The sequence below is a fragment of the Hippichthys cyanospilos genome, chromosome 22, assembly GCF_059441005.1.
Source record: "Hippichthys cyanospilos isolate Australia breed blue-spotted pipefish chromosome 22, RoL_Hcya_1.0, whole genome shotgun sequence".
Classification (NCBI taxonomy): Eukaryota; Metazoa; Chordata; class Actinopteri; order Syngnathiformes; family Syngnathidae; genus Hippichthys; species Hippichthys cyanospilos.
In genome coordinates, this window is record NC_142390.1 from 9,343,403 (window position 1) to 9,355,975 (window position 12,573).

Below are 12,573 nucleotides of genomic sequence, written 5' to 3' on the forward strand. Positions count from 1 at the left end.
GTGTGTGTGTGTGTGTGTGTGTGTTTGTGTTTAGTGTGCGTTGGTGGCCTTATGGTATTTTAACATGGCTAACCGACTTCTAGCAGCTCACAATCAAAGTGACTCACAGATTCCTCTTTCTCTCTCTCGCTCACATGTCATTCTATCATTCTTGCTCACTTTATTTGCATAAAAATGTTTCATTCAAGCTTTGACATATTCTTATATGTTATATATATTTTATTTTATGGAAAATGGGAGTGAATGGAGAGCAGACCTTATATTTAAATAGAATGTCAAGGATTAAATGGTTTCATGCTGCGTATCGATTTATTGCGCTGCTCCTGGTGTGCTCGCTTTGGCCACCAGGAGGCAGTATAATATGGTCTTGCAGACAAAAACGAAGAATGGTACTTTAACTGTAATTACAATTCTAAGCTTTTGTAGTCATTTTCATACACCTGTGAATATTATGGTAAATGATTGAAAAAAAAACTCCACTTGTTTTTATCCATCTGAGCGGGCTTGTTTTTTAAATTTGGTCATGTGACTCGCATCGGTGCCCTCGGGCGCCGTGATGTCATTTTTAGTAAGCGGCAATTTGAAGCAAAATGGCCTCCCACTGAGACGTGACCAATATTCCACAAATGCAAAATTAAAAAGAATACAGAATTTAGACTAGGGTGGTGCATAGAGCATTTTTTTTAAACAATTACCATAATTCACCAAATATAAGATGCACCTGTACATGTTTAAGACACACCCTGAATTTTGGGGTTACCGTGTGTAAGACCCACTAACACTTTGGCAACAATGTAAAAACTATAGCAAAACAGAATAAATTTCATCTTCATATTTTCTTGTGTTTATATCCGTTATTAATTTGGTGTGCACAAGGTTTAGTGTTTCAGATTTCCCACTTGTGAGCAGTCGGTGAACGGCTCACAGTTTATTTATTTTTTTGTTCATTATTATTACCTAAGTATCAAGCTTTGAAGCCTTGTTTATATACTACTCGTTTAAAAAAAATGTGAATAAATAGACATGTTTGACCAAATATGATAAATAATCATGATTAATAATCATGATTTCAATATTGACCAAAATATCCGTGATTATTATTTTGGCCATAATGGTGCACCCCTAAGTGTACCTAAACATGTATCCTTTTTAATACTGTATTACAAGAGAAAAACGTGATATAAATAAACTTTCAGCAACTGTTATTTTTCACAGTGTTTATACAGGTTATGGCTTAGTCTAAAATAGACAAAAATAACCAAGTGCATCAAAGTGCCAGAAACTAAAAGAAAAATTATGAAAATTCTTATTTTATTGCAATTACGCTTCACATGACAAAAATAAAGCCTTTTTAAGTTCCTGTTCATAGGACGCACCGGTACTTTTGGCCTTCATTTTGCGGGGAATTACGGTAAATTGAAATGGCGCCACTGTCCCAATAGTTCAAAGATTTATGACAACATTCGTGAAACATGTTGACAATCGAATTAAAAGCAACACCAAAGGAACCCCAAGCCCCCACTTTTGTCCCTCGGGGGACTTCAAAGCTACATCTACTGTACCTCGGCGACACCTCAGCACCAGATGCTGACGGGAGGAAGGAGGAGTGGGGCGGGGATGAGCAAGAAAGAGAAAGAACACACACGCAAAAAAAAAAAAAAAAAAATCTGATGACAAACAGCAAAGGCAGAGAACTAAAAATGGAGCCGGGAAAGAGCCACAGGCAGACAGAATGCTGGAGCCACAAACGAGAATTTTGGGTGGGGGGAATGGGGTGCAGGAGCAGTCACACCAAGCTGCTAATACCCCCCCCACCACCCCCCCACCCCCCCGCTTCCCCCTTCAATGCTTTGTTGTCAAGAGCCTCACCCCCCCCCTCTTTTTTTTTAAATGTTGAACTGCTTCTTTAATGATGAGCAGTAAAATTCTTCCTCTCTCGCCTGACAGGAAGTGTGATGCAGCTCTCGACGTGATCACACACACGCCGCAAAGTTCAAACAGCAGCGTTTACACTATGAACAAGTTTTTATTGGTCGACTTTTGCTCGGTGACCTACATGAGGAAAAAACTTGGAGCATTTTTTTTGTCTAATTTGGGGGTGCTTTGGAATGAATCGCTTTGAAAATGTGTCACTCATGCAGATAGTGTGCGTGTGTTGATGTGCGTTTTTAAATATAGCCACGCTGAGAGCGAGATACGTTGCACGAGCATAAATCTCTTCTATCGCGTGCGTTTGATCGCAACAGTGGCGGCGCATTTTCCCGGAAACGACTGCAAACTGTGTGATAAAAGAAATAGATAGGAAATCATAAATTGGAGGATGTTTATGTGCTTAAAGGCCTCAAAGGCAGACTGTTAGCCCCGTAGCGAGGTCACCTGTGGAAATTCGGCTACAAATCCCGCTCCTTCGTGATTCGATGAGACTATTCTGCTGACTATTGGCTGGCCAATGGGCTGCATTCTCACCAAGTCTTTCCTTCAAATATTTGACCTCCTACTTGGATTTGTTCAGCAATTGAAACGATATGCTCAAATAATAAAGTGGGCAACAAGGGCAGTAATAATGAAGCACTAATAAATGAATTGATGCACATTCTGAGCATATTATGGGTCTCTAAAAACAGTTGGGGTAAAAATAACCCAAATATGATCTGATCCGGTATTTGGATTAATTTGATTCAACTTTCTGACACACCAAAAGTAGGTTGTTTTGTACAAGACAACCTAATTTTTTTTATTTATTTACTTTTTTAAGTAAACCCCTGGGGGAAATTTTGACCCAACTCACCCTGTGGTGTTTGTGATGTGTGATGTCAAAGGAAAAGCATGCCAAATAAAAACACTAGGAGGCTAAGATATTGCTTAGATTTTCTAAATGCTTGCAATCCGGAGCTCTAGAGTTACACCCTATGGGTGTCATGTTTAGCCCATGTCAGGCTCATATACTGCCATTCAAAATCGGAAATAACGTCAATTTTGGACTTTCCATCAATGTTTGCATGAATCCTTTAAACGGCAACTTGCAAACTGGGAGCAATAGAAATTTTTGAACCACCGGGTGGTACTAGCGGCCAACTTATGACATTTGCAAGCCTCTCATTGACTTCCATGATTGGCTTAGCTTGGACTCCCATAATCCAAAAGTCTTCAAAGGTCATACTACTCTAATTATGACATATTTCAATTTCCTAACCATATAACTTTGTAGCGTAGTTACTTTTGCTATTTTAGACATTATAGTTTCCCCCCCTAAAAAGTTATATATGTATGGCTAGAGCTGAAAATTTTGAGGGGTTAAAGTCAATGTATATATGCAAGTTGGGTGATATTAAGGCCAGGATAGGAAAAAATCCCTGGACACCCAGGGGTTAAACAACACAGAAAGTTGGGTCAAAAAGTTACCCTAATATTTTTGACCATGAATTGGGGTTATATTTGACCCAACTGTTTTTAGAGTGTAAGGATAGGTAAACTTAAACACCAGTATTGGCACATACAGTACTTTATCTCTAGCAATGTTGCAGACATATTTTTAGCTATCTTTACGGGTCCAGATATTTATCCCAAGGTACTTGTGTATTTTTTTAGTGCTCTAAAAATTGCTGGGTATAAATGAATTAAGTACATAAGTTATCGATTACTTAAATTAAAAAATAATAATCAATTACTTTATCAATGAAGTACTAAAGTGATTGATTACTTAATCACTCACTAAGTAACAGGCAATTAAGTACTAAAGTACTAAGTAATTACTTTAGGTCCAAAAAAAATCCAAACTTTAATACTAGTTATTTTAGATCCTCTTTTAGCGAAAAAAAAAAATTGATTTTGGAAAAAAATGGATTTTGGAATTAAATGTCTAGATTCTTAGAAACCTTAAGAATATAGCTACGATAGCATGAAAGATGCAATCAGCGGGTTGCCTTTTCCGATAATGCTTGGCACTGAGAGTTAACATGTTCTTCACTATTCATTATGAATGTAGTGATGACTCTCATGGCCAGCTTTCCTCCTAATTTTAAGCTTATTGAGCAGAGAATTTCCTCCGCAATGACAAAAAAATATGTACTATTCTCACCTGACTTGAATTAAGGGGCCCTCCTACAAGAAATGGGCATTCTACACGCGACACGGGATTTGGCTACCGGCCAGACAATCAACCAATGAGGGTAGAAGTTGTAACCCTCCCCTGCTCAGAAGTTGAAATCCACTCTTCATTGGTGCCCTTGTCATGTAGTGGTGCCCAGTATTAATTGGCTTTTGGTCCCCATTAATCACAAAAACCGAGGGATTACTGTATTATTTTAGATGCGAATGTGAAACTAGTATGATGGTGTGCGATTTCACTCATTTAAGTCATATCTTCTTTTACGGGTAGAATGACCTTTTAAAGTTGAAGATGCGGGTCTTATTCCCTGAAATATGAAGCCGGCGCCCTTGGGGGTGATTAGCTTATCTTGCTACTAATGCCAGAAGCGGGATGGATGCCTAAAAACTCCCCTTATGGGCACTTGTTTCTTTAAGTGGAGCAAAATGAAGTACACCGAGATTTTGTCATTTTTGCATTTAATGGTCATATCATTTGGTACACCTCCTATACTAACACCTCACTTATGATTGGCCGTCATGCTAAAAAGCCGGAGGGAAGTTATTACATCGCGCGGTTTATTTTTACACTCGCGCGTATTAAAATAAGTTACTTCCTCGTTAAAATACTGCAAAATGCTAGCTTATCGACGTGATTTATCCCGTGGCGCACACATACGTTGGCTCACCGCGCAACGGCCGACCACCCAGCCGTCGCCTGTTTTATTTGCACTTGTAATCAAACATAATAGTTGACGAGGAGCTGTAAAAGGAGGCGGTGTTAAAGCTGTCACTGCCGATATTAGCCGGCAGAGTTACACGTTCTGGCTTATGCCGTGTCCCTGCAATCTAAATAATGCCCAAATATGAATGGGATTCTTTTTTTTTTTTTTTTGGCAAAAAAAGTGAAAAAAAACAGTCCCTGTGGTCAACAATTTCTTCGCCAAATCCCCACGGATTTTGATCGGGGGGGGCCTAAATGCTTTGAATGATGGTGTGGAATGTTAAAAAGAAGTGTGTGGGGGTGAAAGGCGAGTGGGGGGTCTCCTAAGATCTGGTATGCGTGACTGAACAAGAGGAGAGAGGAACCCCCCCCCCCCGTAGAAACCTGCCTTTCTAACTTCCATACACACACAATAGCTAGTGACCCTGTGTCAAGATTTCATCTCTGAAATTACACACTGTACACAGCTGCCATTCCGATAAATAATATGCTAATAATAGTGTTTCATTAAAAAAAAAAAAAAAACGTCCGTGTCTCGTGTTCATTAATTACAAAAGCAATGCGGCTAAATCAAGGCATCCATTTTGAGTGCGCTCATAAATAATAAAACAACACAACAGATTTTTGCTCTCCTCATCCCCTTCGAAATGAAAGGCGATGATGATGATCACGAAGATGGGGGATGAAATAAATATGCTAATCCTCACCCGATGAAATCAACACAAAAAGCGCTTTGGGTTCATTATATAAATATCTTTAATTGTTTTGTTTTTTTTGCTCGTAAGAATATAAAACAATTTTAAGTTGGGGATTCTGCAAGTTCTTAACATTTTTACAAATGTAATATACAGTACTTTTTTTTCCTTCTTCAGCTGTTTCAGCAGGACACACATCCGTTGGGTTTCTCAAGCAGGTCATTGCATTACATCAAAAATAAACACACACACATTGCCAGTGCCCATGTTTGTGTGAGTGTGTTGGGGGGGGGGGGGGGGGGGGGGGGGGGGACAGAGAGAGATGTAGCCGGAGCTTTTGTAACCCGAGAAGCGGAGAGCGCAAGAAAAATAATCGATTGCTCCTTATTCCAAGCATGTCTCCGAAATGGGCTTGGGTTATTTTTATTTGGGGTCGGAGGAGGAACAACAGAATATTCTCCTTAAAAAAAAAAAAAAAGAACCCTGATTCGTTTCAATCGATAAAAGAGGGTAAAAAATATCTAAATCACTTCAATTTGAAGCAACATTCACTGGCGTTTATCCCCAGCTCCCCCCCACATGCCTCCAACTTTCTACCTGAATCTAGAGGTGCGACGATTAATCGGCAACTAATAATTTTCCATAATCAATTAACTCATTCAATGCCAGGGACGTATTCTAATGTTTTTTTTTAAGAGTTTGAATGTTAAATCTCAGATACTTAAGTATTAAATCGATGCTTAAGTATCTGGGATTGAATGTCCAGACTATTAAAAAAAAAAAAAAAGTGAAAATACATTCCTGGCGTTAAATGAGTTAATCATACTTTTTTTTTTTTTTTTTTTAATTTGTACAAATGCTTGGAGTTTCTTAACGTTATTTATTTATTTTTGTCCTGATAATGTGTTGAATCAAAATAAAACTTGTACTTTGGTAGAAATACGTACATTTTTGCCCATTTTTTATTTTATGGAACAAATCAAGTTCAAGTGGATTATTTGCGCGAATAGTCGTCAATGGCAGTGAATGATTAGCTTCTTTTAAAACTGGATCAGCAGAATCTATAGTAGTAAATGACTTGTAATAATTATTAGTTGCATGACTGAGACGAATGTTTTGATTTTAACAACTTGCACAAGTGCAATTTCAATTGCTCTTTTGTGGTGAAACAGTTGTGTGTGTGTGTGTGTGTGTGTGTGTGTGTGTGTTTGTGGGGGGGGGGGGGGGGTATGGGGGGCACAGACAGTCCCTCTAGGCACATTTTCTCCCATTTTCCGGTTTTATTCCTTTCTGTGGAAAAACAAGCACAAACGAGGTAGCCTAATGTTTTTTTCTTCTTCTTCAGGCTGTGGCGGGACTGTGAGGGAGGTAAAAAGAGAGAAAAAAAAAGAACCAAAGTTGACACCTCGCCCCAAGCGGGCGCCGCTCAAAGAGGTGGAGGGGCGGGGTATGAAATTGCATCCAACTCAATATGAGATTCGCTAAGACTTCTCCGGCAGTCCTCGCCATCACCTGACTTTCTCGCTCTCCGTCATCTGCCAGAGTCCCAGGTTGAGCACTTTAAGGCAGGGCAGCTGCGTGATCCTCTCCAGCCCCCTCTTGGTGATCTTGGTACAGCCATACAGGTCGATGCCCGCCAGCTGGGTCAGATGGTCGGCGATGAGCTCCAGCCCCTTGTCGGTGATCCGCACGCACTGTCCGATGTTGAGCGTCCGCAGCTCGTGCATCTGCCGCACCATGCGGTTGATGCCGTCATCGGAGATGTGGCAGGAGCACAGCGAGAGTGACTTAAGCTGGTAGAGCCCCTGGGCGATGTAGGCCAGCGTCTGGTCGCCGATCTTGTCGCAGAAGGAAACATCCAGGCCCGACAGGCGCAGCGTGCCCATGGCCAGGTGCATGGCGCCCGTGTCACTGATGTTGTCGCAGGAGCGCAGGTTGAGGCTCCACAGGGAGGTCATGTGCGAGAGGTGGATCATGCCAGCGTCTGAGATGCCACCGCAGAAGCTCAGGTTCAGCACCCGCAGCTTGGCCAGCCCCTTGGAGATGTGCTTGAGGGACAGGTCCGTCAGTTTCTGGCAGTCTTGCAGGGTCAGGTACTCCAGACTCAGGCAGCCTTCCGCCGCGCTGCGGGTCATCCCAGCCAAGTGCCCGATGCCCACGTCCGAGACGTGGCGGCAGGACCTCAGGTTAAGGCTCTTGAGGCGATGGAGGCCCCACGCGATGAGCAGCAGACCCGTGTTGGTGATGTTGCTGCAGCCGCCCAGCTCCAGGACCTCCAGGTTCTTCAGATACTGGGCGATCCGGCCCAGGCTGGAGTCGGTGATCTGCTTGCAGAGGCTCAGGTTCAGCACCCTCAGCGAGGGGATCTCCTGTACGAACGCGTGGCCCAGCCCGTTGTCGGTCAGGTTGTAGCAGCCTGAGAGGTTGAGGGACTCGATGTTGGGCATCCCTTGGATCACGTAGCTCAGGCTGCGGCGGAGCGACAGGATCTGGACCCGCCGGATGCCCCTGGCCTGGAGGCTGGGGAACAGCGAGGGATTGGCCCGCCGGAGGTGCAGCTTGGCCTCCACCCCCCGCCACACCGACTTGTGGTACGACGCGTCCCTCCAAGCCAGGCACACTTGAGCCACCCTGCCTTTGTCCCTCACATCTAGATAGCTGAAAATCATGGCCAAAATTTCAGGGAAGAGGCACGAAATGTGCGTCTCCATTGTTTTTCACAACCCAGGCATATAAAAATTAATACTCCACACCCCCGCGGCTGAGAAAAAAAAGAAACCTTTAAATTGCTAAAAGTCAACAGTCTCCAGCAACAGTCCCGGTTGTCGGTTGCCCCCCTCCCTTCAAAAAAAAAAAAGAGTTTTCTCTTCTTCCTTCTCACTCAAAGTATGCACAATCGATCGAACTCTTGAGCACAACGTGACCGGTTGTGCTGGCGCAGTCCCATTGAACAGAAGCGAGGCAAAACAGCCCAAAAAGCGTTTATTCCTGCCTCCGCCAAAACAAAAAATATATATATAAATAAAAAAAAAAGAAAAAGGAGAGGGGGTGAAAGGAAGAAGAAGGAGGCGGAGGAGAGGAGGAAACGGCGTCAAACCTTCCCCCCTCCTCTCGCTCTCTCTCTCCCTCCCTCCCTTCCCTCACTCACTCGAAGCTTCCTTCTTGTATTCTCGCCGCAAAAAGGCGTCCACTCTCGGCCCGGCGCGGATCCAGACGGTCGTGCATTTCAGAGGCGGAAAGTAGAAGGAAGAGCTGCACGTCCGACTCTGACGACTTCTTCCATGGCGGGCGGAGCGATGAAGAAAGACTCCGGAGGCGAGGGGCGTCCTACACTCCAAGCCTTTGTCTGCTCTTTTCAAACCAACTTGGCAGGGACCCCGGCACTCTTCCCGCTCGGAAGGGGGGAACCCACATGTCAATATAAATCTGAACATTTTAAAAATTCACTTTCCACCGCTTATAACAAAGCTAGATTATACATGGATTATATCTACTTATAATAACTTGCATGTTGACGTGTTATAATGAAAGCAAAGCGTTATTATCTAGTTTTTTCCGATCTGAGACTCCCCCCTCCGTGTCAGGCAGTTGGTTCGTCCCACCTCAGCTGGAACGGTGCGAACAGTTTCCCTTGGAAACCAACTTCTTACAATTCAGTTCACTCTGAGCTTTAACCCTTTAAGCGGGCCACACAGGAAACAGGAAAGTCAACTGGAGAAGTCTATTCACTTATATTTTACTTGGCTGACACGTTTTTTTTCGATTCAAGATAAGTCTGGCTTTTTTTTTTTTTTTTGCTTTGGTGAGGAGGAAATCCTCCAAAACGAGAAGAGAATACTGTTAAGTCCTATTTGTCCCCCTCCCCCGCTTCCATTTGCATATGCTTACAAAATAACTATTTGCCCTTAATTTACAAAATAACGCCACGCAATTTAAAACATAAAACTGAATCATTTTCAGAATGTCATGAATGTATTTTTCTTAACACCAAAACAAATCATGTGAGTGACTTCCAACTTGTTCACAGGTATCAAACTCAAGGCCAGGGGGCCGGATCTGGCCTGCCATGATTTGCCTGATTTGATTTCAAGTTTGTGGCTACAATACCAAATTCAAAAGTTGTCTTTGACTTAAAATCTGGGAGGAAAAAAACAACAACCATTTTTTGTTCCCAACTTTCTCTTTTGAACAGTTTTTACCTGCCTCTGATCTCAAAACTCACTAAGTGTGTGCCTACCACACTCAAAATTCCTTCAACAGTATTTCATCTTATTTTTTCCAATTGTTAGTTCTGTCGTTCATTCCATCTAATAATGGGTTTAGGGTTTGACAAACTTGAACATTTATTTTACACTATAGTTATTCTGGTCCTCTGAAAAACTGTAACTACATTATGCCCCACCACGAAAAAGAATTTGACATCCCTGAACTAGTTAAAGGGAAAAAAAAAAAAACGTAATTAAAAAAAATATATATAAATGTCATTTGAAATAAACAAAAGAAAAATCCCATTTTTAACTTTTTGAATTTTTGGACTATCACCACAAAAGGCATGTTCCATGGCTGTTTGATATTTATTTTAAAACATAATTTAATTTTTAATATTTTAGGGATTATCCAAATGTTTATTTATGTACAACATATACGTTGTCCAATCTTTTTACCTTTATGTCAAAGGCAATTCACAGCAAAGTGAAAGCATTCAAAGGCACCAGGGAGCTGAAATTTCACCTCAATGATGGTATCATGTCAAAGTTTTAACTGGGAAAACTACTTAGTTGTTATGCTTTCATGAAAATGCTAATATACTGCGAGTAGAATGTGGTAGAATTTGTCAAAAAAAATGAATGCAATACTACACAAGCATTAAGCTATGTAATGTTTAATTAATTTGAATATTATGCACTGTGGAAACCTAGCATGCCTATGTTGCTGAGAAAAAAAAAGGTTCTCTAAGAATTGTGGCAATGGGTTAGTGACTGACTGCGGTGATAAATTAATCCCCAAAGTGTAAAAAAAAAAAACCTCATGTGTCTTTTATTAAGGCCCAATATAATCACTTTGAAGCTGTTTGTCATCTTGCATCTGGCCTTGCTTAGTTATGACATTCATCATTTATTCAGTAAAAAAAAAAAAAAGAAAGTGTGTTTTGCTGTTGTCAGTTTTTGAGTTGCGGCGTCTAACTTTCTTCCCTTGCGACGGGCCTCTCTCACCCACCAGTGTAACCTTGGACCCTGAGTGTGTGCTATCTCCATGCGTGTGCATGTGCATAGGCCGTTCATTCAAAGGAACATATGTCTGTTCCTATGCTTGAATCTGCCCCACTCCGTACTTGTGTGTGTGTGTGTGTGTGCGTGTGTGTGTGTGTGTGTGTGTGTGTGTGTGAGAGAGAGAGAGAGAGAGATAATATGACAGGGGAGCCGTTTGCTGAAGCCAGTGGAGTGTGGCCGAGTGCTTGAGGAGAGCGGGCGAATGGGGATGAAGAGCTGATGGGAAACGGAGAAGTCGAGTGAAATAGAGAACAGGGATCAGGTGAGGATTAAAGACCGGTACAAAAAAATCTGGATTTTTTTTTTTTTCAAGTGAGGGGAGTTTTTATGAGCTGTCGCATTAGTGAATTAATAGAGGCATCTTTTTCATTATTTAATGCACTGCTTCCATTTGCAATGCTGCATGTGGATGTCTTCAAAAAATACTTGAAGAATTACTGTATTTCTCCAAGTACAAGTCGACCTCGCTTATAAGTGGCCCCCTCGCCCTCTTTTTTTTTAAACTTCAATTTGGGTGAGTTTTACAAAAATATGAGTATAAGTCTACCCCTGACTTTAGTGGCTACATGGCTTTCCAATTAAAACATGGTGTGTGTTATTAACCTCTGGGTGTCTGGGGATTTTTCACTAGCCTGGTCTGATTATGACCAACTTGGGCTGATTTTGAAAGGTTGACATATCAGGTCTCGAGTACGTTTTTTAAGAGGTCAGACATTAAATCCCAGATACTTAAGTATTAAATCAATATTTAAGTACATTAATTTCCAGATACCTAAGTATTAAATCCATACTTAAGTTACTGAGATTGAATGCCTGGACTCTTAAATAACGTGAAAATTGGTTCCTGGCATTGAATGAGTTAACTAGAAAATGACCCCAAAATTGTACATTGTGCAACAATCCTTACCAAACTGGGGTCACAGGTCTGCTGGTGCCTCTCAGCTGTCTATGGGCAATAGGCGGAGGACACCCTAGATTGGTTGTCAGCCATTTGCAAGGCATACAAAGACAAACAACCATTCACACACCCAATCACACCTAAGGACAATTTAGAACAGATGTGTCAAACTCATTTTTAGTGAGGACCACATTGTAGTTAGTTTCTGTCAGAGGGCCAGAATGACTGTGAATCAAATAAATTTGAAGTGTGTTCATCACACACTTATCTAGTTTTGAAGTCAGAGGCTGGGAAAAACTGTTCAAAAGAAAAATTTGGGGGGGGAAGCTGCCCCCCCCCTTTTAAAGTTGAAGACAACTTGTAAGTTTGGTATTTTAGCCAGAAACGTGAAGTCAACATTTCGTGGGCCACATAAAATGATGTGATGGGCCAGATCTAGTCCCCGGGCCTTGATTTTGACACCTGTGATCTAGAGCAGTGCTCTCCAACCTTTTTATCACCACGGAGCAGTCAACGCTTGAGATTTTTACTGCGGACCGGTTAGGGTTAAAATGTACACAAATGACCTTAAGGCAAAACATAATACCAACAGTGGCCACAGAGGCGGCGGCAATAACAAAGATCAAGCCAATCAAAGCAGAAATTATAGAACTGTTAAACTAAATCAGATCCAAAGCATTATTTCGGGTGCGGCCCACGCCGCTCGGTACCAGTTGATCCACGGACTGGAACCAGGCTGCGGACCACTGATTTAGAGTGTCCAAATCACCTGCCATGCATGTATTTGCTATGTGAGAGGAAACCGGAGTCCCCGGAGAGTACCCATGCGGGATTCCCAAAGGGAAGCAAGCTGGATTTGAATTCTGGTCCCTGAACTGCGAGGCGGACGTGCTAACCACT

The 12,573-nt window shown here is 41.9% G+C and overlaps 2 protein-coding genes across 5 annotated transcripts in view; one reads left to right on the forward strand and one right to left on the reverse strand.

Annotated features, from left to right (window-relative positions):
• wnt5b (wingless-type MMTV integration site family, member 5b) overlaps window positions 1–12,573 on the forward strand; it is a 72,008-nt gene that overhangs the window by 26,645 nt on the left and 32,790 nt on the right. For 2 of the 3 annotated variants that reach the window (XM_088405851.1, XM_088405853.1), the window contains exon 1: window positions 6,851–11,037. The exons of the other annotated variant lie outside the window; for it this stretch is intronic. The gene's annotated coding sequence lies outside the window, so the exon portion shown is untranslated. Of the gene's footprint in view, window positions 1–6,850; window positions 11,038–12,573 lie in introns of those variants that run through there. 3 annotated transcript variants of the gene reach the window in all.
• On the reverse strand, window positions 5,549–8,935 carry fbxl14b (F-box and leucine-rich repeat protein 14b). Of its 2 annotated transcripts, XM_088405847.1 has the most exons (2): window positions 8,654–8,935; window positions 5,549–8,163 (listed from the first exon to the last, which is right to left on the reverse strand). In XM_088405847.1, the coding sequence occupies exons 1-2, from the start codon at window positions 8,728–8,730 to the stop codon at window positions 7,014–7,016; spliced, it is 1,227 nt and encodes a 408-aa protein (XP_088261973.1). In that variant the 5' UTR covers window positions 8,731–8,935; the 3' UTR covers window positions 5,549–7,013. The 2 variants fall into 2 exon arrangements, with proteins under 2 accessions (XP_088261973.1, XP_088261974.1); XM_088405848.1 differs by lacking the exon at window positions 8,654–8,935 and having other exon boundaries at window positions 5,549–8,630.

Bases quoted from the DNA above. Each gene is read 5' to 3' on its own strand.
- fbxl14b (XM_088405847.1), bottom strand. From the start codon at position 8,730: ATGCACGACCGTCTGGATCCGCGCCGGGCCGAGAGTGGACGCCTTTTT. The intron at 8,164-8,653 runs GTGAGTGAGGGA...CATGATTTTCAG, and splicing joins ATACAAGAAGGAAGCTTCGA to CTATCTAGATGTGAGGGACA.